At 41.9% G+C, this 26,297-nt stretch overlaps 3 protein-coding genes across 5 annotated transcripts; 1 reads left to right on the top strand and 2 right to left on the bottom strand.

The window, feature by feature from the left end:
* Nucleotides 1-82: 82 nt before the first annotated feature.
* gk (glycerol kinase) lies at nucleotides 83-9,097 on the bottom strand. Of its 3 annotated transcripts, XM_067260606.1 has the most exons (21): nucleotides 8,995-9,097; nucleotides 8,183-8,256; nucleotides 7,905-8,011; nucleotides 7,729-7,806; nucleotides 7,416-7,495; nucleotides 7,171-7,308; nucleotides 6,643-6,752; nucleotides 6,356-6,422; nucleotides 5,926-5,943; nucleotides 4,822-4,857; nucleotides 4,645-4,712; nucleotides 4,522-4,564; nucleotides 4,237-4,317; nucleotides 3,961-4,039; nucleotides 3,730-3,826; nucleotides 3,483-3,567; nucleotides 3,183-3,303; nucleotides 2,895-3,038; nucleotides 2,678-2,764; nucleotides 2,318-2,404; nucleotides 83-1,795 (listed from the first exon to the last, which is right to left on the bottom strand). In XM_067260606.1, the coding sequence occupies exons 1-21, from the start codon at nucleotides 9,085-9,087 to the stop codon at nucleotides 1,788-1,790; spliced, it is 1,701 nt and encodes a 566-aa protein (XP_067116707.1). In that variant the 5' UTR covers nucleotides 9,088-9,097; the 3' UTR covers nucleotides 83-1,787. The 3 variants fall into 3 exon arrangements, with proteins under 3 accessions (XP_067116707.1, XP_067116709.1, XP_067116708.1); XM_067260608.1 differs by lacking the exon at nucleotides 2,318-2,404; XM_067260607.1 differs by lacking the exon at nucleotides 5,926-5,943.
* A 213-nt stretch (nucleotides 9,098-9,310) lies between these two features.
* Nucleotides 9,311-20,378, top strand: LOC136966380 (POU domain, class 2, transcription factor 1-like). The gene is made up of 14 exons (XM_067260880.1): nucleotides 9,311-9,350; nucleotides 12,820-12,882; nucleotides 13,179-13,270; nucleotides 13,917-14,087; nucleotides 14,558-14,672; nucleotides 14,790-14,881; nucleotides 15,005-15,193; nucleotides 15,422-15,563; nucleotides 15,915-16,060; nucleotides 16,188-16,355; nucleotides 16,466-16,541; nucleotides 16,688-16,922; nucleotides 17,107-17,165; nucleotides 17,339-20,378. The coding sequence occupies exons 1-14, from the start codon at nucleotides 9,311-9,313 to the stop codon at nucleotides 17,611-17,613; spliced, it is 1,863 nt and encodes a 620-aa protein (XP_067116981.1). The 3' UTR covers nucleotides 17,614-20,378.
* A 1,301-nt stretch (nucleotides 20,379-21,679) lies between these two features.
* On the bottom strand, nucleotides 21,680-25,781 carry LOC136966108 (T-cell surface glycoprotein CD3 zeta chain-like). Its single transcript, XM_067260496.1, is given in 9 exon segments — nucleotides 21,680-23,281; nucleotides 23,520-23,552; nucleotides 23,941-23,997; nucleotides 24,239-24,265; nucleotides 24,426-24,464; nucleotides 24,553-24,597; nucleotides 25,219-25,314; nucleotides 25,316-25,423; nucleotides 25,728-25,781. Coding segments are annotated over 8 exon segments (414 nt in total). The 5' UTR covers nucleotides 25,361-25,423; nucleotides 25,728-25,781; the 3' UTR covers nucleotides 21,680-23,209.
* Between the last annotated feature and the right edge of the window lie 516 nt (nucleotides 25,782-26,297).

Raw genomic sequence — 26,297 nt, 5'->3', positions numbered from 1 at the left:
CAAACAAATACGATTCATTTTCAAATAAAGACAATGTTTTCAAACCAGTTTAATGCAATTGCATTTTATTTAATAATGAGCAACAGTAGATGGTTCAAATGCATGTAATTTTCGGGGTTATAGCCTAGTTCAATTGTAAATTTGATACCAGGACACGTTCTATTTGCGTTCTATGTTGGTTTATCGTAATTATTTCTTTCTATCAACAGAATTTGTCACAAGTTTCAAATTTAACATTGTGAAAATATCCAAATTCCAAAATTAAAAGTCTTTGTTTGGCTTTCACAATGTCTAACAGACGTAATTATTTTAACAATTACAATTTGGTCTGGTGGCAGACATTCTACATTTCGAGGATAAGTTGGGCAGTAGGTTTTAATATATTTAAAGTAGGCGATTGGTTTTGGCTCAGTAGCAGAAGACTTGGAAGTTTCATGGTTAACAAGAGTATGAGGTTCACTAATTTAAATATATCTTTCTGTTTAAATATATAACGATTACTTTTTAATAGCAAGTTGACTTTTTCAAGTGTACCAATACAGTATTCGCAAGCAACAGTGGTCAGGTCAGATTGTAAATGCATTTAGACAAATTCTGCATCGAATTCATTTGCAAGTAGACTACAATTTTCTATGTGAAATCAACAGATATTTTCTGCATTAAGCTGTACATTACTTCTTGTGGTACTGAGAAACAAATGTTTCCTTTTGTTATATGATGCTGTTTTTTGTTGTTCTGTACTGTGTAATGTTGTGGTTGAAATTGTATTATTGAGCTGTGCCTGGTCAAAATACAAGCCGTTTTGGGTCAACCACCAAAATAGGCTATGGAACTGCACTTCTGATCCTTGACTAATCTGTGGAACTTTCTATACACACGATTTGTACATGGCTAGATTTGACAAATGAACAAAATGTAAATGTGTGTAAATACAGAAAGTGTGTAAGTCTTACAGTGTGTGAAAGGTGGGTTGGAGGACACAAATCAAGTACTAGGAAGTAAAAGTCATGTGTGTCCAACAGCATGCTTACATTCACAAAACAACTTACACAAGCAGTGTATACCATTTCCCCAAGATTTTCACATCTCACTCTGGCCTCAAAAAGCAGCACAGCAAATAAAGGTCTATAAATCTATTCATTTTCCCTTCAAAACAAAGTGTTATAAAAGATAGAGCTTGGTCAGTCTTTTTACACCGCACACCAGACAAACATCTATAAAGTGCTCTAAAATCCCAAACAGCCATTGGTGGAGACAGTCCCTAACATCACATTTCCAAGAAGATACTGCAATGAATTCATGCACAACAGTGATGGAGGTGTGTAATGACCAAAGCAGGACAATTCTACATGTGATACAGGATCCCTTTCTACAGAGGCTGTGGCTCACACACGATTGGAAGTACAGAGGATGGAACCATGTCAACATGAATGACGCTCTCAACTGCTTTACAAAACAAGCCACACAAAATCATAACACTGGAAATATATTGCACACATCACAATCTACACCATACCATGTCCCATTCACTCACAGGAAGCATTAGGATCTGGGGATGTCACTCGTACAAGACTTGTTCATTCACTCATTTTACAAGTTAATTCCAGTGGATGTCCAGAATGACATCCGAGCTCTGACGACATCTGGTTTTCAGTTGGGAATGTTCATGTAGGCTGTGTTCGTGTAGCACCACAGCTGTGGAGGCCGGTGGTGGAAGCAAACAGGAAGGATCTGGGGACAGGTCCCCCTCTCTCTCTGTCCTCTCACTACAACGTGGCTTCTTAGGTCTAGCAGTCTAGCAGGTCACAGGAGGTACAAACAAAGACGGGACGTATCAGAGTTTTACATGAAAAAACATTGGATAGTTCAGTGTTTTTGCTGCACTTTAAAAAGCTTTAACTGTATATTGTAGCTAAAGGTAACTTGGAGCAGACAGCAAGCTGTTGGACCGTGGCAGATTGTCTAATATGCCCTCTTACTTCCCTCCCTCCCTTTTAGTGAAAATTGAATTTGAAAGTATCTGAACAGGTCTTGTTAGTTGTCTGGGAAAGCAGAGCGGGGGCTGAGGTCTTTTAGATACCGCACACTCAAACAGGAAAAAAACATAAAAAGTAGGCTATGGCGGGAGGGGTGTCAGGGTTAGCATTACATTACTCAACCATGCAATGTTACTGTGTGGATGAAGTCTTATCACACCTATTATCATCTTCTCACAGCATTACGGTTTTACATAACCACCACTCCACACTCCATGTAATCTCTCTCAACCACGCATCTCATCCACTCAACATACAAAAACACACCAGTGTACACTAACCTGCAATGTATTTTGCTCCAATTAACATAAACAAGCTACCCAGTATATAAAAGCCCAGTGGGGCACTACTGAAGATACTAGTTTCACCTGACAGTGGTCCACACCCAGGTCCAATTCAAGCAGACAGGAGAGAGAGAGAGAGAGAGAAACAGTAGAACAAATGAACACAACACACAGGCTGTAACAGCTAGAGACATTGGTGCAGCCACTTCAGGGATCCCTGCTCATTTAATCATGATTAAGAGAAAGCCTATTGAGTTTAAGTTTTACAAATAGTCAACTGCCCTTAAACACTTCCTGGGGTGAACTGACTAAAGAATTGGCCTTAAATGTGAAATGTTGCCAGTCACAGAGTAATACCGTTTCCATTGCTGATGGGCTCTGTGGTCTCCCAGTTCATGGATTTCTGCACAGCTTTCTTCCAGCGAGCATACCTAAATTCACTCTCTACCCAACATAGAGAGAGAACGTATAATGAAAGATACCGAATACATAGCCATCTGTCCAGGTTGCCAAGTTCAAATGCATTTCCCCCCCACATTTTTTTATAATTTTAAAATGCCGGTCACACCCTTACCTTCCGGGTTGATCTGTGGCTCAAACTTCTCGGAAGTGACCTCGCTGAGGTCCTCTGGGTTAAGGCTCCACACACTGACCCCTTCTGCTGACCCCGCTGCCATGGCAGCCCCCAGAGCTGTGGTCTCCGGCATGGATGGCTTCACTGGAACGACACAAGTGGGACCTTTATTACCATGAACCTCCTTGAAAATGGTGTAATGCCAACAGTCTCATTTTATTTGAGTTGGCTAGGGACAGATTTTCTGACGGGTAGGTGGCTAAAAGGGTTTGTATGTGTGTGTCTTACCGACAGGTACGCAGAGTATATCTGCTTGCAGCTGCATTAGCAGTCTGTTGGAGGTCATGCCCCCGTCTACCTGCAGCTGAGACAAAGGGATCCCACTGTCCTGGTTCATCGCATCCATAATCTGTACCCCAGCAAACAGGCAAATACACACGGCAGAAAGTCAGCTCCCCTTTAGGATTACATTTCTTATCACATTCGCTTTGACATAGGCTCTAGTGTAAAAAAAAACATTATTGAGAACCGGGACTGAAAATATAGTTTTTTTTGTTGTTTTTAATTGTCTGTGAGGGGGACTCTTGCCTCTCTTGTCTGGAAACACACAGCTTCTAATGCAGCGAAGGCCAGGTGACTTTTGTTAGTGAACTGAGTCAGGCCGCAAATGATTCTGAAACAAAAATGTAAGAAGTATTTCCATAAAGAAAGGACTACATTTATTTCCCTATATTTCCCCCTTTTGATTGAAAAGCAAATGTAATCTTGTGTTTAGGGTTCCAGAAGTGAAGCAGGAGGGCTGGAGCGCTCATGGTTATTGTAGTCAGTTTCTCACCCTCGTGCGCTGGGCTCCCAGTAGGGGGCGTACAAGCCAGAGAACGCAGGAACAAAGTAACACCCGTACGACGTCCCTACAGAAGCAGCCAACTTCTCTAAGGAACAGAGAGAACACTTAGATCTGTCCAAGTGGAATGCTCATGATGACTCCAATTATTCCCCCAAAAATCTGTAAAAGAATTCTGCGCATGCATTTAAAAGGTTTGAAGAGATGATAAGTCTGTCTTACCCAGCTCAGTGGAGGTCTGAATGATGCCTAGGTTGTCCTTTAACCAGCGTACTACAGCTCCCGCAATGGCCACTGAACCCTGGGGTGACACAGGCCAATGGGCAAATCAAAAACATCCAATTGGAATAGGAGCTGATGAAATTATACATGCAATAACCAATCATAAGTTAAGTTAGAGCTAAAAATATGTTTACTCAGTCATTGTAAATAAGACATTGGTATTCCTTTGTCAGCTAGGATAAATGAATATAGTTTTCTTTAAAGTATAAAGTTTACCTCTAAGGCATAGCAGGCGGGTTTGTCTCGGCCCAGTTTGTAAGCCACGGTGGTCAGAAGGCCGTGGTCAGACATGACGGGCTGTGAGGCAACACAAGAGAGAGGAGGAGGTTTACATGGTGCCCCACTGGCTCTCTACCAACTCCTTATGGGATGTGTCTAACGGTCAAGGCTATCAGAAGCTCAGAACTCAGAAGGCTAAATAATTTAATAAGAGTAAATAAATCCCTTTGTTTAAACTAAAAGACGTATTCTTGTTGTAAAAAGAAATCTACTTTAAAGTACCTTGGCTCCAGTGTTTCTCAGCAGAAAACAGCCAGTCCCATACCTGAAAGTCCCATTACTCATGGTCATTACACAGTATCGTGATACAGACATATCACACACTGCAACACACACACATCTTACGTGTTTTTGGCCTGTCCATCTTGAAAGCACATTTGTCCAACAAGGGCAGCTGATTGGTCCCCAAGACACTATTGAAACAGAGGCACTGGTTGGCTGTTGTAATACAGACTATAAACTGCTCATACATGCACAATCTCATATGATGCAATGACCAATCACCGAGATAATTATACTTACCCCTGAGATTGGAATACCAGAGAGCGAGCCGGATGTCTACCAAAGAAAAAAAGATACTTTAACAAACAGAGACAGCTTCTCACAACTGTTTACGCATACACCATTACCCAACAGCTGAGTGAATACAAATTAACCTTTTGAGACTGAGCTAAACCACACAAACATTTTACCAAATATGCCCATGGTAATTGTGGATTTGCATTCTCTCAAATGTGTCCTCTTAAATCAAATCAAAATGTATTTGTATAGCCCTTTTTACAACAAGACATTCGAACCAACCTCAAAATAACCCTGTCAGATGGAACAGGAAAGAGGTCCCTTAAAGAAGGAAAGCGGGAGCAGGATGAGGTGTGGGGTGGGGGTGTTAGAGCAGCCATAGAGATGAAATGTCTTCACTCCGAAGAACCAGTCAGGCCATTTTCCGCTTTCACCTGCCCATCTTGAGGGATCAAGGCGCTAAAAATGTCAATTAAGATCATCATAGTTCATCCTGGCCCTTTATTAATACCGTTAACTAAACAGATTTTGTTTGTCAAAACCTTTGGAGATCTATGGTTTAGGCTCAATATAGATGGGCCCAAAGAGTGAAGAGATTTACAGCACATGAAAGCTGTCTTGCAATGACAGCACCAACTGGAAGCTGGGCAGTCAGACAGGAAGGAAGTGTAGAACCTTTGGAAGCTGTGGGCTTTAGAATGCGTGCTCGACAAGAGCAGAGCGACATGCCACAACAGGAGGAGAAATAAAACGTAGAAACACACCCATCCAGTACATTTCCAATCTGAAAAATGATATAGGGGAAGCCCAAGTACATGGACCTGCAGGCACCAATCTCAACACCCTCAGCGCCATTGGGCATTTTCTTGATAATCATAAAACATAAATAAAATAATACAGCTCAACTGTTGTTATGACCAGAGACGTGTCTTTTTAACCAAGCGGTTTTCTAATTGTTCATTCAAGCCTTAGAGGTTCTCTAAAGGCTTGGAAATGCACCGTTTGATGGCTTCACCATTTTAGAACAGTCAGAAGCAGGATCAAGATTAAGTGACAACCACCACAGCAAGAACAACAACAGGGATGATGGTGCTAATGTACACTTACCAGGCTAGAACTTATTTTCTACCAGTGGGAGAAGTGAAACAAGAACAACAGGGCACACAATAGAATGCCGGCTGTGACATCACCACAAAAAACTTTCAGCGATTCCAAAACACATAACAAAACATGAATTACTGAACTTATTTTAAATGATTTAGACAGACATTCAACATACGGCAGACATTGGCTGCTAAACAGTCAGCCTACATGTTTGTTTTCACCTTCTGAAATAATATCCAAGGCATCTCTGTCAGCCACTGATTTAGATATTACCCAACATCCACCACACTCTACAGTTAGAAACTACAGTAAGACTAAAAGAAAATAAACAAATATCGTTCTGATTTGGGTCTTTGCTAGCATTTGTCAAGCACGCCAACAACGTGTTTCTGCAACAATACAAAACAACACGAGGTTAAAAATGGAGGCTCACCATTAAACCGTAGATTTCAGAGGAACTCCTAACTTTCGGCAGGATCTCCATTGGAATATCAAAATATCTGTTGACAACAAATTGCACAGGTCCAGCCGTGATATATATAATAATACCAAAATGTCAAATTCCAAACTTATTTGAATACATTTAATGTCAGTATGTGAATACTTGACACTTCAAGTCCATATTCTATAGAAGTACATGCACTTTTCGGAAAAATGAATTAGTTGTATGTATCTCTAAATTGCATGACTGTATGCATGCATCTTAAAATCTCCCCATACTTGCAGAGCTCTGGGTCCCACTCCATGGTGTGGATGTTGAAGAGCATAGTCCTGCTGGCGTTGGTCACATCGGTGCAGTGGACACCTCCTTTCTTCCCCCCTGTCAGACACTGGAATAGGGCCATCACACAAAACTGTGTTGATATGCATATGGAGCACAGATACATGGAACACTATTTGCATGATACTTTTTTTTCCACAGAGCTCACATCTATGAAGCTTGAGCAACACTGTCCAAACAAACATCCCATGTAGGTTTGGAGGCAGTTTCAAATGGTTTCTCTGTTAACAATACATCTTAAGTGAGAATTAGTCTAGCAACCTTTCTTGACTCTCAGACAAAAACTCTGACAAAAGCCATCCATCCCTTTAGTGAATTACTTTACCAATGTCAGGTTATAGGTCTATAGCAAAAGCATTAATGCCATCAAAAAATTGATTTGACCAGATGACAACCATTACTCCCCTCTGTCCTCCCTGCCACCTGCAAATTGTTACTGATACAGAACACTGGCATCCAGAGCTCACCCAGATGAGCCAGGAGTCGATGGTCCCGAACATGGCTCGGTGTGTCAGGATCGCCTTGTGGACCTCATCCACATTATCCATCAGCCAGCGGAGCTTCACAGCGCTGAAGTAAGTACTGATGGGAAGGCCGGTCTTGTGCTGATCAGATAGATTAAGCATAGAAGCGTAGCAGATTGAGAGTGGGTTCGAGCGCTTCAGAGAGCTGGACCAAAATATGAGCCCACCCCTCCCCCGATCCCCCTCACCTTCAGGTGGTTCTTGTTGCGTCCAGGGGTCTTGTTGATGAGCCGCTCTACTGTGGACTGCGTCCGCAAATCTAGCCACACTGGAGAGAACAGTCAAGATGTTGCATTCATCTCTATGTGGGGGGGGGGGGGGGGGGGGGAACTCTTATGGTAAAGGCATCAGTGGATTTAAAAGAGGATTGTAACAACTCCACCTGTCAGGTCCCTGGACACTGTAAGCCTAGGACTGAATAATAAGCATTTCCCTTGGAGACACAGGCATCTTTAATCCAATTGAATCCAATCCTGTAGCATGTGCATGATCATAACTTACCAATAGCATTGTAAAGTGGCTCGCCTGTCTCCTTATCCCAAACTATTGTGGTCTCTCTCTGGTTAGTCACTCCGATTGCTGAAAGATGTCATTTTGAATAGCATTGTAATTCTGAACACTTGAGGCAGACAGGGGGAGACAGACAGGAAGGATAGAGAAATAGTGCACTACATTACCTTTGATATTGGAGATGTCTATGTTGAGCTGGGTGAGTTTTTCACATGTCCTCTCCATGCACTCATAAACAGACTGGAGTATATCTTTGGGATCTTGTTCCACCCAGCTTAACAAGAAAAGAAAAAATGATATTCGGTTAAAACTGGTAATAACTGAAAGGGGTTGAGAGTTAGTGGTTGTTTTTTATTTTTTATCTGAGTTAGTGGTACAGTATACACGTCAGGAAGGAAACTAAATTGGGATTCCAGACATGATCATATCACTTATTTACACGTACCCTTCTTTGGGGAAACTCTGTTTTATCTCAACCTGGTGGTGGCTGAGAAGCTCTGCTGTTTTGGCATTGAACACCTACAACAAAGAGTGGAGGAAAGAGAGAGTGGATGCACACCATTTTCTTCATAAACCCGATGACACACTTCAGCTCACTGCTAAGGTGGATTCTTAACATGAAAAGTAGAGCCCCTGGGAAAATCCTTAACAGGGGGTTTAGCTTTAAGTACAAAGGGGTGAATAAGTCATTGATGGGTGGTTAATGCAATAGTTCTCTGTCCCTGTGCGTTTTGGATAGGTCATGTTAAAAAAATACGATTGGAAGACTAACAAGCTGATCAAACCGTTTTACAGCTCAGGAAAGAGACTTATGACCTCTGGGTGGTGATGAAGTAACTTACTGCATTACGATGCTTAAGACTGACCAATATGACCGTGAACGCATCACTTAACAAATACATTTCATTTTCACTAAACTAAGACATAGCAAGCTACCTTGATAGTTACTGCATAGACAACTGGGAATATTTTATGATAATGTTACCAATTAAGTGAACTATATACACGTGTGGTGTAGGCGAGGCACTATCAACAAACAAATCTGCCGGTATATTTAACATAGCCTACTACGTTAAAGTTATTCACTGAACGACAAGTACGTAGCCTACTGGTTACAAAGCTACATAATATGTAAAGGGACAAACACACGAATACGCTAACAGTAAGCAAATATAGTAATAGGGTTATTTAAAGGACGTGGCTAGCTAGCTATGCTAGTTGCGTTAGCTGGAGACCGTCTCTGCGGATTTGACTTACCAAAAACCGTGTAGAGCTTGTGCCCTGGTCAATGGCAGCTACTAACGGCCCCAGCATAACCCGATTTGAAGATGCAGCCATGCTGCAGTTCATGGACGCAGTGAGTGTCCTTGTGTGGTCGGGGCACAGTTGGAGCAACCGGTTAGGTTGTGGGTGGACAGCCGGTCGACCATGCGCGAAAGACTCACGCAAATGACGTAGCTACCCAACCCACAATATTAGAGGATGGATTATGCTCACGAGCTCCCTCTAATGCCAAGTCGTAGACATTACATAGTAGGGTCTAGGGGGAATGCATTTGTTTTAAATATTCAATATGGCTGACGGGGGAGTAGTGAATCAGAGTGCAGCACCAGGTAAATTTTACATATTCATTTGCAGACTATTTTAATCCATTCATGTTGATATTGTCACTACACGGCTTAGATACTAGCCTGCAAATGCACTTGCTGTAAATATTAGGTAGCTTACGAAAACCACCACAGTTTTACTGTTATTCTACGGTTTTGAGGGCTGTCGTCAGATCGAAAAACAGACGGGCTAGCAGGCTAGCCAGCTCAAAAGCCATTTCTGGTTAGCCTTCCTTTGTGTGGAAAGGGGACGCGTTGCATATTCATGTATAATCAAAAATAACTTACCATATTGTATCCATAATTAGTTATGTGTGCGCAAATAGTTGTCAACTTGCTAACAAGCTTGTATTGTGAGAGTCAGGGCGGTAGAGCTATCACCAGGGTCTAGCTAACATTTTAGTATTGTTTGCTTTTTTATGGGGCAGTTCGTTAGCTAGCTCGCTAGTTAGCTAGTTAGTCCATCGATGGTTTGGTGGTACTGTAAGCTAACCCCAGGCGGCTATTATAAATACATTTACCTTGTTAGCTCGCAAGCTAATGAGTTTGCAAAACACGCCCACAACGACACATATGTTTTGCTTGGTGCATGTAGTATATTACTGGATGTAAAATTAACCAAGGCGCTAGAGCATGCTATGCAATCATAGGCTAGGGACTCTGGGTAGCTAGCCAAATCGAGGCGATAATTACATTGTCTTTCGCCATTCGTTGCTGCAGTGCTACATAGTGGTCATTGCAATCACTATTTCTGTTCCACAAATACATTTTTTTATCAGAATACTGGGACTATTGGGAAAGAAGAGTCATATTTTCCCGGTGTAGTTTAGTCCAATGGCTCGGTCAGGCCACCAGATTGTCCAAATGTTTGAGTGATTCAACGTGTTCAGGTCTGGTCTTGCCAAACGAAGTACTGTTGGCGATCAAGTAGCACCCAGTGGTTAGTGAATTCTTTTTTCTTTTTTACATGATCTCTCTACCGCTAGCTCTTCTTTCAACAATTCAGACATTTTAAAGATGAGTTCGGTCCTAGTTTTTCCTTCCTCGATCCAACTGTGCAGAAAGTTATGAAAATAATGTAGGAATATAACTTTCTTCTAGTATTTCTGCCATTGCTTGCGGTATGTCGAATATATTCATCACCCAAGTGTGATAATGTTGCCTCTGTGTATTTGCAAGGTGGTGCCCAATTTACATGTCTTTAAATGGTCATTGAACTAGGGATTGGTCCTGCATGTCGTAGCCTAACAGTTTCGTTGAGTTGCGTAAATAAAATCAGTCAAAGTTATGTTAAATAATTTTTAGAGTGGAGATTATTTGGCAAGTTTTGGTGAAAACGCACAACTCAAGTACTAATTCAGTAATAGGCTACTGCAATTCATTGCATACCTTGTCCATAGTTCCATCACATGAGCAGATCATTCTTGCATCACATGTACTGTACACAGTTTTTATCATATCTGAGTCCACATATTCAACATTCCACCCAGTGAGCACAATAATTATGGTAAGTTTCGATGATATTACTGGGGTGAATATGTGTATTATGTTAAGGGTAAACATACTAAAATAACAAGCAAATGATAAAATAATACATAAACTAAATATTTATTAATCAAAATAATACTATCCTAATTCGAACCCTAATTAATTTCAAATTTGGTTAATTCTCTCCAAATTCCCTCTTTATTCCCCTTCCCCAAAATGACTGAATATTTCCACCTCTAAGAATTCCTTGAATTTTGGAGCAAGAAATCAGTAAAGCAATTACAGGATTCCTGAATACATTATCAACAAAATGATACTCCAACATCTTCCTTCATGCATTTACAATAATACATAATTTAATGACCAGTGCTTTGAAACTGGAATGCTTTAGTAAGTGCTCACAGACTGCGACAGTGTTATGTCACACTGTCCCAAGTCAGCAAGCTACACCAACAAACAAAAGGGAAGCTGCCAGCACACACTTATTTATTCACCACATTGATCAAATAATAATCAGGCAAGGGGAATGAATGACCGATATGAACCCTGTTACACATGATAGCTGAATGTTTGACTTATTCCTGAATGTAACTTTTAATCCAAATTTGTGTATTATGTTTGGTGAACCGGACTGGTTACAATTGCCTGTAAATGTTGTTCCAATGGTGTTTTTCTCTAGTCTCAGTTGGGATAGATAGCTACAAATAATTTTTGCATGCTTCAATTTAAATGTAATTTGAATGCACAAAATATTTTTCCCTTGACTGTCTCTTTGTGTTTTTCCCTTATCTATTTTGCATTATGCAGTGGGCCTTTCAGTAATGCAAGCATAGCCTAATTAATTGCAAAGTAATTATTCAAGGTTATTAGTCTAATTGAAATATTTGCATAATGCATTATGTGTTAATATAGTTTATAAAGGGGTGCCCTGCTAGCATCTAAATGTAAATAGGACCATGTTTTTTTTTATTCACTTAAAAGTTTTCTTAGACTTTACTCAACACAAAGCTTTAGACAACTAATGTTCTTCAGTCATATCTGCTTTTGTGGTTATCCTAACGTTTTTGTAAGCCACTGCCGCTCTTTGCATAGGCTACATTGTGACTGTAAATAACCAAACCTCTTAACGTTAGCCAGTAGACCTATATCTTACTCTGTCAATATGTGTGTGCAGTGAGTTATGGTCTGTGCTTTTATCATTTTGATATGAGGTGCTTTAACATTTGTCAGATATCCCTACATTTGGTGCTACTACTTTTTCTGTAATAGAAAAATAACTTGCATAGCCCCCCCCCCCCTCTCCCCCGATGGCTGATAGGGGGTGTGTGTGTAACTGAGTTAGAAATTGACTTTATTGGACACACTTGCTTTTTTGTGTGTGTGTGTGTGTGTGGGGGGGCTGTCCAATTAATATGCAAATGACCTGATAAATATGCATAGAGATTGTTGAATTATGCAGAAAGCTTTTCGAGCTCTGTGTGAAATGAATTGCTCGCAGGACTTCAAAGCCCTGCGCCTCTGCCTAACGAGAAACTGGGGGCGACATTTGCATACAGCTCTAATCAGCTGAATACTGATTAAGCTTCGTTACAGAAGCAACCAGCTGCATTCTTTGTTTCTGGTCTGTACCAGAAAAAGAAAGCGAGGGGGGGGGGGCAGTGGGGTGTACGAAGGGAAGAAAAAAGGGAGTAGAGAGACAGTTTACCACACTGTGCTTGTGACAGTGAGAGGAACGCACGGGAAGATACTAGCTGGTCGTTTAAGAGAAAGGAGAGAGGGCCAGTATAGAAGAGACTGGGGGGGGAAAAGGTATGTAGTAATTGTCTACTGAAGGTGAACATGCCCGTGTAGCTGGTGGTTAGAAGAGTAAAGAGCACTGTTGCTGAGCTGGTTACTCAGCACCAAAACTGACAGTTAAAACTGACTGTAAATTTGGAAAGGTGAATCCATATTTTAATCATATGCCTTTTCTTTCTTTTAACGGCAGACTCCTTTAACAATCTTTCTGCATCAAATAGTAGCACAATGGAGAATGGGGAAGTAGCCAAAGGTGAGTTGACCTGCATTTATCTGACTGATATCTGAGATCCTTCATTTAACACCAGGGTTAATACTTTCTTTTTTTATTAATACATTTTTTATCACAGCACGTTATTTTCCCATCCTGGCAGGACACATAACCATACGCGTATTTTAAAAGGGTTTTTTAAAGGGGTATTTGAAGTAATTCTTGTTAATTCATCATGTTCAATTATTGATGGAAAATGTCTATATACACAGTTTATTCCTTTTTTTAAAGTTTCGATATTATACTAATATCTCGTTTTTTCCACTGTATAATTCTAGATGTCCAAACAAATGGACTGGAATCTCAGAAGCAAGCGATGCAGATGACAACCAGCCTAACTAATGCACAGTCACAGGCTCTGCTTCAGCAGGTAACAAAGATCCCTGCCATCCAATACCTGCACATTGAATACAACTTGTAGATGGTTACAGACACCGATGCACATTTGCACACATAATGCCTGAATTGTGAGTAAGATTAAGACAAATGTACAGAGCATGGAGAGTCTTTTTCATTCCTTCATGTCGTTTGTGTTGCATTTGTTAGAGGCTTCATACTAGTTTAGATCTATTGCCGAATGCACGCCACCCGCAGTGCTGTTTAAGAGGACTCATGGGTGCCCCAGCATTGCCATGGCAACTGCCCTTTTGCCTTGGCACCCGGCACTTGTTGCCAGTTTGAAAAGCAGCGGCCAGCACGCCTTGGCACCACCCCTTATCTCCCAGAGACAAAAAGCTGAGGGAGCAATCTCCACAGTATGCTAATAAGGCCCCAAAACAGGGGGTGGGCCTTTATGCAAATGAATTGAGAATTAATATACATGTCATGCACAGCATAACTAAGAGTTTATTATTCATACAGTTACTTCCTCCGCATTGCCTTGATTCCACAGTAGGTTGCAGCAGTAGACTTAACGAGGTCCGGAAAATCTTTTATCTATGCCACTGAAGTGGTGTAGAAAACCTTGCTGAAACTTTCTGCTTCATTTGAATTCTCCTCTCTCTCCCCTCCCCCAGTTGACCATGGCACCAATGCAGCAGCAGCTGTTCCTCCAGCAGGCCCTGGCAGCGGCCGTGCAGCAGCACTCAGCCTCCCAGCAGAACGGCACCACAGGAGCAGCCATCTCTGCCTCGGCAGCCACCCCTATTACCCAGCTGCCCCTGTCCCAGCCCCTGCATTTCGCTCCAGTAAGGGCTACACACTCACACACCGTCACTGTAGACTGTAAGAGTCAGCGCTCCTCTGGGGGAATCTCAAATACATTATAGGACAAGGTTTATCCATGCAGGGTTTCCCGCAGCACTTTTCAGTTAAGGCGGCTGCCTAAGCAACACACGCCTGCCGCCTTAACTACGTTGTTTTTTTTTATTTTTTTATAGCGATATCCACCTAGTTACTCTGTCCTGTTTTCTCCCTTCCATTCCAAAACGCCAGTCTCCCTTTTCTGCAGAGAACGCATTAGTCTATCGCACAAACTACACCCCCCCCCCCCCCCCCCCCCCTACCACATCAACTGACACATTTTCTGCGGGAAACCCTGCCATTGTTTGATCTTCTGTGCCATGTTTCTTTTACCATTTTAATTGTGGCCGTATTTCACTTGTATACTTCATCGATTTGACGGCGCTGTATTGACCTCTGTGTTTTTCCCCTGTAGCAGCTGCAGCAGCAGGGCCTACAGCAGTTTGTGTTGGTGCAGCCAGGCCACCCTATCACTACTCAGCTACAGCCCACCCAGTACATCATCTCCCAGAATGCACAGGGTCAAGCCAGTAGGTGGCACTACTTGCACACACACTTACAGTGTATATATATATACACAGACACATGAAAGCTGTTAAGCAGTTTATTGAAAGCAATGGTCCACCTTTGTTTGTCTCTGTCTCCAGGTTTCCTCCAAGCCCAGAACCTTGTCACCCAGCTACCTCAGAGCCAAGCCAACCTCCTGCCCACCAATACAAACATCACCCTCACCACACAGGTCTGTGTAGGGGGCACCGACACACACAGACACACACTTTGCTGTGTAGGTTGCAGTGCATTATGCAGTATGCTTTAATACGTTTAAAGACGTATGCTAATCATTACTGTCTTTCAACCTCAGCCTTCCACGCCCACACGGACCATCGCTGCCACGCCCACCAGGACTATAGCCGCCACCCCCTCCCAGATGCAGGGCCCAGTCAGCAAGCGCGAGGAAACAACCTACATGGATGATGTCAACGAGCTGGAAGAGCTGGAGCTGTTCGCCAAGGCCTTCAAACAGAGGAGGATCAAACTGGGCTTCACTCAGGTGGGTTTTTAGTTTAGTTTATTTATGTACGTAATATTCTTTCGACCAGTTTAGTTGATTGTCTGTGAGTGAAAAATCTTTCATTTCGAAATCCTGACTGCTGGCTGGCTTCTACTTGTCAGCACACACATTTTAATGAGATGATTGTAATCTTATGACAAATTTCTGTGCCAGCGATGATTAGTAGAGCTGAAGCGTGGTTCTAACCCTCACATTCCTGTCCAACAGGGTGATGTGGGTCTGGCCATGGGGAAGCTGTATGGGAATGACTTCAGCCAGACCACCATCTCTCGCTTCGAGGCCCTCAACCTGAGCTTCAAGAACATGTGCAAGCTCAAGCCACTGCTGGAGAAGTGGCTGAACGATGCAGGTTGGTCCTGCCCTACTGCATGCTGTGTGTTACCACCTAGAACTGTTAACACCTAAACGGTTACCACCTAAACTGTTACCAACTAGAACTGTTAACACCTAGAACTGTTACCACCTAGAACTGTTACCACCTAGAACTGTTACCACCTAGAACTGTTACCAACTAGAACTGCCACCATCTAGAACTGTCACCACCTAGAACTCTCACACATCTAGAACTGTCTAGCCATGGTTTGTGTTCTCTTCCATTCTTGGTGTGTTTGGACCAGATCTGTAGTATCTACTGGAGTGGACCCATTTGTAGAAACTCTCTCTAACCCAGTAATGTGACCCCACCCCTCCCTCCATGTAGAGCACGTGAATACTGAGACCAGCTCCAGCCCCCTGACCTCCCAGTCCTCCCCCAGCCTGGCCCTGGAGCTGCTCAACCGCCGACGCAAGAAGAGAACCAGCATCGACACCAACATCCGCATCGCCCTGGAGAAGAGCTTCATGGAGGTAACGCGCTAAACCACACCCAAGTACAACCTCTACCCTCCAAGTCAAGTGCTCCAAGATAACGAGGTTGAAGCTTCGGTCAAGGCCATACTCATGTGTGTGTTGTTCTGCCTCCCCCCCCATGTAGCAGAACCAGAAGCCCAGCTCCGAGGAGGTCACCCAGATCGCGGACCAGCTCAACATGGAGAAGGAAGTGGTCCGCGTCTGGTTCTGCAACCGCAGACAGAAGGAGAAGAGGATCAACCCCCCCAGCAGCAGCGCTAACAAGGCCCTCTACTCCTCCACCAAAACCATGGTACGCTCCCTTACGCTGAATTACATGCGGTTCATGTCTTAACCCTGCCCCCCCTCCCCACCTCTGTGATTTGACCCTCCGTCACAATAACTTTCTGTCTCGGTCCTCAGGTGAGCAGCAACGGCAGCCTGGTCACCAACGTAGCTCAAACCACTGTGGCAAACTCCACCAGCCCCAGACTCACAGGTAGTGTGTCTGTGTGTGTGTGTGTGTGTGTGTGTGCTTAAGATGTCCGTGCCTATCATGGTGTTAAATGTGTGGAGTTGTTTTCATCGTGAACTCTGACCTCTGCCTCGTTCCTTGCTTGAGTATAAGTGTGTCCTGTGTTCCAGGCCCTGGGATGATCGGCGGAGCCACCTCTGTTCTGACACCAGTCATATCCAGTGCCCCTTCCACCATGACCACCGGGGCCATCACCCCTGTCTCCACGATGGCGATGTCCCAGCCTGCCGTTGTCATGACCACGCAAGCACCCTCCATAGCTGCAGGTTTCCAGGGCAACGGCGGTCTGGCTGCAATGGCAGCGGTAGCAGCTGGGATAATGCCTCCATCTCAGTTTACCACAGGGTGAGGCAGACACGCACACACACATATGCACAGTTAAAAATATTATTTAAAACCAAATGTACACACACACATGCCCTCACATGCATAGCTACCCACAGTCACCTGAATGAGAGTGTTTATATTGGTTGTGTCATTGTAGTCAGTTACGTTGTTAATCTAATGAAGGCTCCATCTCTTCTCTCAGAGGGGCCTTCCTGAACCTGTCCAATGGAGGACTAGGTTCAGCACTGGCCACCATCCAAGGTTTGTGGAGTGGCAAGTACAACCCTATGTCACACCTATCACAATGATCTCACACATGCCATTTTGCCTTCTTGGCACTCAGCTCCTTTACAAACAGGACTTGGTGATAGGCTACTGTAGATATCACAAGCTAAAAGATAGTTTCCTTTCCAATTATCTCTCTCCCTCTACAGCTCTGGCGTCTAACGGAGCTCTCCCTCCCATCACGTCCATGGACGGGAATGGGAACTTGCTATTTGCCAATACCAGTACTGGCTCCACCCCCAACTTGATGACCACACCCCTGTTCCTCAACCCCCAGAGCCTTTCCCTTTTTGCTGGCACCCCTGTCAGTCTACTGCCTACAGGGGGAGGCGGAGCTCTGAACCTGCAGGTCTCGGCCAATGGGACTATCAGCACCGTAACAGCACCTGTCAACACCATCACTACCGCCTCCAAGGCCCAATGAACTCAAGGCCACGGTCCCTCCCACCTACTTACTGATTTTTATTTTATTTTTTATCATTTTGCTATTACCAAAAAGTCATGTTGTGGGGGGGGGAAGTTTATTGGAAATTATTTGTTATCTTCTTTGTTTTTGACAGGGAGTTTTTATTTATCACAAGGACTGCTTATGAAACCAAAAATGTGCGAATTAAGATTTACCTTACTAAGTCTTGAATGACATTATCACACTAACTTTCTAGAAACATGTCCCTTCTGAGATTAGATGTGTTAGCTGTGAAAATTGTTTCTTGACCTGTTGAAACAGATTACATAGGCCTGCAGTTAGTCTGATTATATAGGCCTGCAGTTATTTCATAGAATCTGAAATATGGTCATGTATTCTTACCGTGTGTGCTTGCTTTGTTAGAGTAGCAGACAGGACAGAGGCTTGTGTTCACTGCTTGTTGTGTGGGTGTTTCTCTGGAGTCTCTGTCATGTTCTCGGTTATAATGCTTTAAAAACAGTTAGGAAGTCACAGTGCTGGCCTCCAAGCCGGCTGGATAGTACAGAGGCTAAGATTGCAGCTTGTCTTAAGAGGCAAATGAAAGCAGAACAAACAAACACCAAAATGTTGAACACTCTTATCCAGATAAACCAAAAAGTACTCGTCCAAGACATGGCATGTATTCAAGCTTAGATTAGCATAAGTACAGGTAATTATCCAATGGACCTCTCCAGACTGTGGGAATAAGAATGCAATAATACTTTGAGAAAACTGTCCAAAGACTTAAAATGTTCGTCATTTACATTAATATCCTGCCTCCAAAGAGAGTCAAACAGGTTACCAAAAAACATCGGACAGTGACTCTTTATAGAGGTTCATACCCTGGCATTGGGGCATTGGATCTCCCTTTCTCCTTAGCTTTACAAGTGTGCAGTAAACAGTGTGAATTCGCATCACTGGTTTTACAGGTTTCCTCTTATGCATCTTTGCTAAACAAGGAGCCTGGATTTGACCTTTTTACCTACAGTAGTCTGAGATGTGGGTGACGTCTAGGTGAAAAGTACTGCCTACTTTCTTATGTTACACCTATCATGATACTATTAAGTACCTCAAAAGCCAAAAAACGGGAGAAACATTGAAAGGCCAAAAATTTTGACATTTATGACTGCAATGGCAAGTACGACTACTACAACTACTACTACTAATTTCAATATATTTAGATTTTTGTTTTCATATCTTGCCTTCATACCAAAGCATATAGTATTTAGTGTATTGTAGCTGGGTTCCTGCTATTGGGTTTGTTTTTTTCTTGGCTTAGTTTAGTTTTTGATTGGGGTCTTCCTATGTTGAATAGTTGGGAATGTCCTATGGGACACTTATTTGGGTTTTGTACCTTTTTACTCCTAGTTCTTTTTTTGTAATGTATACACACAAGTAATATATATACAATAAATTCAGTTTTATATCTTGTAAAGGGTTCAAATGAATGTAGTGCAGCAACTCAATAGGAATTTCAGACAGTTTATCTCTAGACCAAATATGTTAACCCAGGGTGTTGACTAACCTTTTTTATTATTAATTTTGGATTAATAATCATTTGAACACAAGTGAAATTCAGTGTTTCCTGATTTCCTTGTGCGATTTAACGTTCAACTTTTTATTCACTTCCTTTTTTCTAAACCAACTTATGTTTTTGCAATCATTTTCACCATTTTATTTATACATTTGTTAGCATGGGAGAAAATCACTGGTTTAAGTTGTTTCCAGCTTTTAAATGCCTTAATGGTTGATAATAGATGTAGCGATAGACTGTACTGTTATTTTCAGGTTATAATTCATGTTTGTAAACACTTAGGCTCATTTATTCCTACAAATTAACTAAGTGTGTGTTGTATAACCGTATCAAGTGATGTATTTTTGCAGTTTACAATGTACTATGGAAACAACAGATGCTGGGGGCCTATTTTTTCTACTCACTTTATAACTGTTGAACCCTATTGAACTCCAGGGGGCAGCATTAGTCATTTGCTGATCTGTGTACGCATACATGAATGCATGTTTGTATGATAGGTCAATATGCTAAATATTTGAAGAGAGACCATTGCCCCTGCATAGACCTCTTTTCTTTTCCAACCAGAGTTGCAGGTGATCTGAATGTAAATAATGTTTGTGTTTCTGAATGCTGCCCCCTACAATACCTCTCTTTCTAAAGAAACCAAAGACTTGTAAGGTCATAGTGCTCTAACGCACACACACAAACCCTGTCCTTTACTGTTATTCACTGTCGACCGGTATTCAAACGTACTATTTGGATTTGTGTTTTGTCATTTATTCATAAAGTAGAGAGCATATGGGATCCTGGAAGCTCTATTCCAAAGTAATGGCAAGGAAAAATGTAATGTTCACTTAACCAAAGATGACTCCTACTCCCTTAGTTTCATTTCCCTCTATCCTCCCTACCTACCTGCAGAATGCCTGTCTTAGATGCAGAACCAAACACTGGGATCCAAAGCATAGATGTATATTTTGGTACATATCAGGGATGATAAAAGCCAAGCAAAAAATGTTGTGTTGTTGAAAAACTGCTTGTTTTAGTGTGTCATACTTTTTCTTTTTGTCTTAGTGCAGTATGTATGTGAATGCAGAACTAACTTACTTTAGTAGATTGTAAAATGTAAGGTATTTTTGTAAACTGTGGGTCCAGTGACTTGGATTCACTGTCCTGTTTCATTATTTAATACAAACCAAAAAATAACAAATAAATGACATCTTTCAAAAATAAAGCATTTGTTCATATGACTGTCCTTGTTCTGTAACACATTACTATGACATTATTCTCTCTCGGTGGAAAGGAGACAGATGATATTTATGAAAATATGTGAAGGTGAAGTCCCACATCTCACATGACCACAATGTAGCTTTTAAGTTAAAATAAACAATTTAAAATTTGGATTTGAACCCAGGCTGTTGCGGTACTGCCCCAGCATGTCTGAAAGAGCATGCACACTAACCCAGTGAGTTCAAAGGGGAGCCCTGCATTCTTCTGGTTTTCTGACACCCCAACACTGCAGGTTGTTACAACTAGATAGTTCAATGTCAAATTCTAATGATGAGTGGAGATTGTTTTGATCCGATAGCTCAGTGTTTAAGGATGTGGGCTGCTGTGTAAGGGGTCTTGTGTTCAAATCTGCCTGAAGGATCTTCTTACAGCTCAATGTTTGCTCTTGGACTTATAAATAAAACTGATAAAAGGTAAATATCTTTTTAGACTCTTGGTTGAGCCTTTCCTGGTGGGACAGTTGGGTACCTGGAAGAGGGAGTTGGGATCTGGACAGTCGAGGAGTGTGCTGTGGTTACAGGGATCTGGGCCCACGGATGTGTTTGGCACTACGCTCTGTGCTGGTTTTGAACCCAGGTTGTTGTGGTGTAGGTAGGCCCTTGTTCTCAACCCACTACACAACGGGGTCCCCCCTTTGAGATACTTGGAAATAACATATATCAGTTAAGTAATATACTGAATCATTTGAATTATCAATTGGTTTGAGCGAGATTTGAACCAGTGGTACAGTGTTTGGCAGTAGACTCGATGGTACACATGCTTACACACTGAGCCACAGAGGTTTCCTGCAAAGTTACTTTCTACAAGACGATGTAATTGCCCTTATGAAACTACTAAATGCCAAAGGACAACGTACGTTTTGTTCACCAAATAAATTGTGAATCAATCGGAATCTTTAGAAGACTGAATCGCGATTCATATGTGAATAGGTTTTTCCCCCACCCCTCGTACTAAGTGCTGAATGAAATTTCATCTGTAGATTAAATTAATGCTTTTTCAATGACTGAATCCATTGAAATATTTTTTTTTTTCAGAATTTCTTTGATTTTAATATTGTTTTGGTAATGCATCGTGTAGGTCTTACATTTCTATCTTTATGGTCTTAAAATGTCTTAAAAAGGTCTTAAATTTGACTTACTGAAACCAGCAGGACCCTGCTCTAAATGTATCCTGTCTTCTTCATATGCCTTGGATGAATTGACAGGCAGATGAACTCGATCCCCAGTTATTACAGAGACAAAGATGTTCCAAATTGACCTTTAATATTGCAGTTGACAGTAGGGTAAAACTGACAAAAAAACTTACTATAAAAATAAATCTTAATTCCCATTAAGGTAAGGTACAAGGTAAGTATGAACAAATACCACAAATAAAACAATGATACATTAGACAAATGGGTTCCAAAATGTATAATCGAGATAGCTACTGATAAGCATACAAGATACATACAATGTATCTTGTGCATTTTCTGATTACAAAGTAGCCATAACATGTGGCCAACATGTGAATTTTTATCTACACACAAACTGTTCAAAAGCCTACTGATTCAACCAGAAACACAGATCACATGACCTAAATGACTAGTTAACAAAGGGGATTTATTCAACTTTCAAATGCATCCCTGCATTCAGAGACATAGCTCATCACCTTTTGTACCTGCCACTAGTGCTGCCAAGGTGTTATGGAAACACATGGACTGACATGCAAGATTTCATATTATGCAAAGCACACATGGTGAACAAAATTGTACCTGTCATTGTTGCTGCTACACTAGCAGGGACTGTAAAACAGAGTAGTCATTCATGTCCATGCATAATCTCTGCTGTATTTTTCTTATTTTTATGCAAAGATATACAATACTATACTTCCTTCCCCCTTTCTTGTGGATATAAACAAAATTTAAAAAACTGGAATTGAGTTACTGTTTTATGTTTGTCATATACAGGTAAATACATATCAATAGCAAAAAACCTTTTTGACAGCTTTAATACTGTTTCAAGCTCAAGTTTTCAAGTAAGCATGACTTGGAGAAAAGGACAAACAGTTATACTGTACATTGTATTCTAACCATTGTCATTTCCCCCCTCATCTGAACTAAAGGGCAGAAACGAAATATAAATCCATCAATCTAGTCAATGGGGTTAGGTGGGTTAAAAAAATTGTGTTCGTTAAAGATAAAGATGTACAAGTTCCATCGTTGAACTACTACTCCTAACAAAATAATCGGAATTAAACTATTGGACTGATTCCAGATTATTATGCATCATAAACACTAGAACAATCTAACAAAGAAAGGAAAGATGATTCAAAGAAGATTCAAAGATAAAATATATATCTATGAAGATAAAAAGACACAAAACTACGTAGAAATAGCTAATATATTTGTGAAGAAACACAATCTCTCTATACAAGGACTGTTTCAGATAAAAATAAGTAGTTAGTAGGCATAATCAAATCTTTTCCACCCCAAATCAGATGCAAATACTGTGAATGGCCAGAGGAGATGTAATAAAAGGACACCGCTGCCATATCCAGGCCCTCTTTCAATGCCCTGTACGTGCTTTAATCCTCCCTTCACTGGAAACACACAAATCTAAAATGACGCAACCGGTATCGGCCCACCTAATGATGTTATATCAAAGAAGCTAAGAAAGTAAGGGGCATGTTTAGAGCCTTCATGAGAGCATGTCAGAGCATGTTAGAACTCAAGGACATTAAATCTCAGAGCTTCTAGTGGGAGAGGGGAGCGGAAGTGGTCTGCTAAGAGGGGAGGGCTTAGCGAGGAGGAAGGGTAAGGGGTTGCATCTGCAGAGAGTCGTAGGTATCCTTGGTAGCGGAGTTCAAATCCTGGCAGAGAACACCATAGTTACCAACTGAACCATCAGATACACAAACATCCTGAACTGCCATCATGTATGCTTGCTTGTGTGTCTGCTTTGAGGGATCATATCAACTAGCAATAACATGTAATCTGCAAGTGTCAATGAATAGTTTGTTTAAAGTTACAGGTAGGTTGGGAGCTCTAGTCCATAGATTATCTCTAGACCCTTTGCATCGAGCTTTGTGATTGGTGTGGGTGGCTTACCTGGTATACCTGCTCGTCCCTTTTTCTGCGACGCTGCATTAGAGAGAGACATCATTCAGAACAGACCACATCACAATAATATATTTTTGGAGCACTTTCAGCAGAGAAAGCTATTTGCATGCTTGTAAATGTGTAAGTAGCTTTCACACTGGTGAATGTCACCCATTTTAAGTATGTTCTCAGTGAAGCAGAATTCATGTAATAAAACAATAGGAATACCAGCTTCATGGAAACAGTTTGATTAAACGTGAAAACATTAACAAATATAAAGAGAGGGATGTTTCATTTCCCACTTTAGAATGTAGAATTACACCTGCACTGGGAGCCTAAAAGGTGATCATCCCATCGACAGCAAAATTGTGATAATCTATGCATTAAAACAAGCCACGTGCGATGTCTCTTACAGAAAAATAAATCTTACCTCCTTCTTTACAGGAAGCTCTTTGTACGTATCCCCGGTTGGCCGAGCAGTGAGAGGCTGGAGAGACACAACACACATACAGTGAATAGCTTTCAAGGCTAATATGGATCGTACAAACAGTATGTTGACAAATGTGCTATCAAATGGTGTTAGGAAACAGGTCTGTAGTGCCCAGTGACCAGGGGGAACGGTTAATGCCTCAGTTTGAGTTCACTCATACTCGGCCAACACAATCAGATCTAGTATATATATATATCTCTATTTCCATCTTCTTCTGTCTGATGTCTTCAGTCCTTACCTGATAAGTATCATCAATGTCTACTCCCTTTTTGTCCCATGGAAAACAACAATCATAGAAATACAAAGAATTGAATTAATACATGAACAATGTCAGCTTGCATTAGGGTTATCAGCTCTAATGTTTTATTAGTTTTTCTATATTTCAATGTTATGCATACACACACACACTAACAGTGGCTGCTTACCCTGCGCGCTATTCCTCTTTCTGCATCTTTCTTCAGATCCTAAAAAACCCACAAAGCTTTCAATGTAACACACAGACACATACACACTGCTGTATATATCATGTCTGTGCCAGCTGCAGTTACTCACAGAGTAGATGGCATCATCCTCTGGCTTGGCTTGCGATTTGAAGAACTAATATTTAAGTAGAGAGAGAGACAGAGAGAGAGAGAGAGAGAGAGAGAGAGAGAGAGAGAGAGAGAGAGAGAGAGAGAGAGAGAGAGAGAGAGAGATAGAGAGATGGATAAAGAAATAGAGAGAGTGAGACAGAGAGAGAGAGAGAGAGAGAGAGAGAGAGAGAGAGAGAGAGAGAGAGATAGAGAGATGGATAAAGAAATAGAGAGAGTGAGACAGAGAGAGAGAGAGAGAGAGAGAGAGAGAGAGAGAGATAGATAGATAGAGAGATGGATAAAGAAATAGAGAGAGTGAGACAGAGAGAGAGAGACAGAGGGAGATGGAGAAAGAGAGATGGAGAGAGAGAAAAAGACAGAGAGAGAGAGAGAGAGAGAGGGGGGGGGGGGAGAGAAAGAGAAGGGCATGTGAACAATTGACAGAAAAAGAGGCGGGTCCCAGACAAAGACAGGAGGAGAGGAGATCAAAACATTTGAAAGAAAGACAAGGAGATGCAGTGGTAGTAATGCAGTTGTTGGAATGCATGCATAATAACATTATATCAATATATCAAACATCCACACCATAAATATACCAGTTTTTACATCACCATGTGTATTGTAAGCACCGTGTAAGCAAACTCACTTTCTCACGGATGTACATCCCAGTGATTATGAGTCCATAGAGGAGCAGGAAGCCATCCAGAATGTAGCAGAGTTGGGGGTCGTATAGCTCAGTCATGGCCTCTGTATGGAGGAGGGGGCACAACGACAATGAACATCGACATGTCTGCTGCTCATCTCTTTCATCTTGGTTCCGAGATTTTGCTACACCCTCCAATGTAAAGCCACTTTATAATGAAAATAAAAGAGGGTAACTTTAGAACTTCTGATCACATTTTTTGTCAATGCCTAACATTCTTCTGTGGTTAAAAATTGGATGTCAAGCAGATGAGGCAGATAAAGGACTGAGAAGCACACACACAGACAATTTATCTTTCTATCTCTCTTTCACTGTACAGACACAGCTTCCCCCCATCTCTCCTTCCCTCTCTCTCTCTCTCCCTCTCTCCCTCTCTCTCTCTCTCTCTCTCTGTGTGTGTGTGACAGTCAGACCGAGCTGTGAAAGGAGCAGTGTGGTTCGGTTGGCTCTACCTGGCTCTGCTGTGGTCTGTGTGAGCTGAGCTGCATGTAGCTCAGTGGTTTCCCCAGCTGTCGCTCCCTCAGAGACTGAGGTGGTGTAACTGCCTGCATGAGCTCCAGATGTGTGTCTGTGTGACTGTGTGGGAGAAAGTAAGTACGAGGAGCCACGTTCGTGGAGTCTCTCTCTCTCTCTCTTCTCTCTCTCTCTCTCTCTCTCTCTCCAGACGTGCTGTAGTTGCATACTTTTTCGACGACCCGTTTGATTTGGGTAGAATCACTCGAACTTGCACTTAGTTATTCACACACGCCCGCGCACACACACACCACGCTTAAAAGGAAGCAATGAGTTTGACCGTGGTGAGCAGGCGGATCTTTGTGGTTTCCACCCCCAACTCACTCCACAGCTCTTCTTTATCTACTATTTTCTGCGAGTCCTATCACCGGTATCTGGAAACATTTGGGCTGAGCAGAAGTAGCAGCTAGATAAGGTTACAGCAAAGCTACGCCAAAAATGGGTCTTCGAGCATTTGATGTGCATGCCAGCTGTGGCCAATGAGCCTTCAACATCGCCAATGTTAAAGA

Source organism: Osmerus mordax, chromosome 22, assembly GCF_038355195.1.
Source record: "Osmerus mordax isolate fOsmMor3 chromosome 22, fOsmMor3.pri, whole genome shotgun sequence".
Classification (NCBI taxonomy): Eukaryota; Metazoa; Chordata; class Actinopteri; order Osmeriformes; family Osmeridae; genus Osmerus; species Osmerus mordax.
The sequence above is the reverse complement of the archived record's forward strand: the minus strand, read 5'-3'. Positions and strand labels throughout refer to the sequence as shown.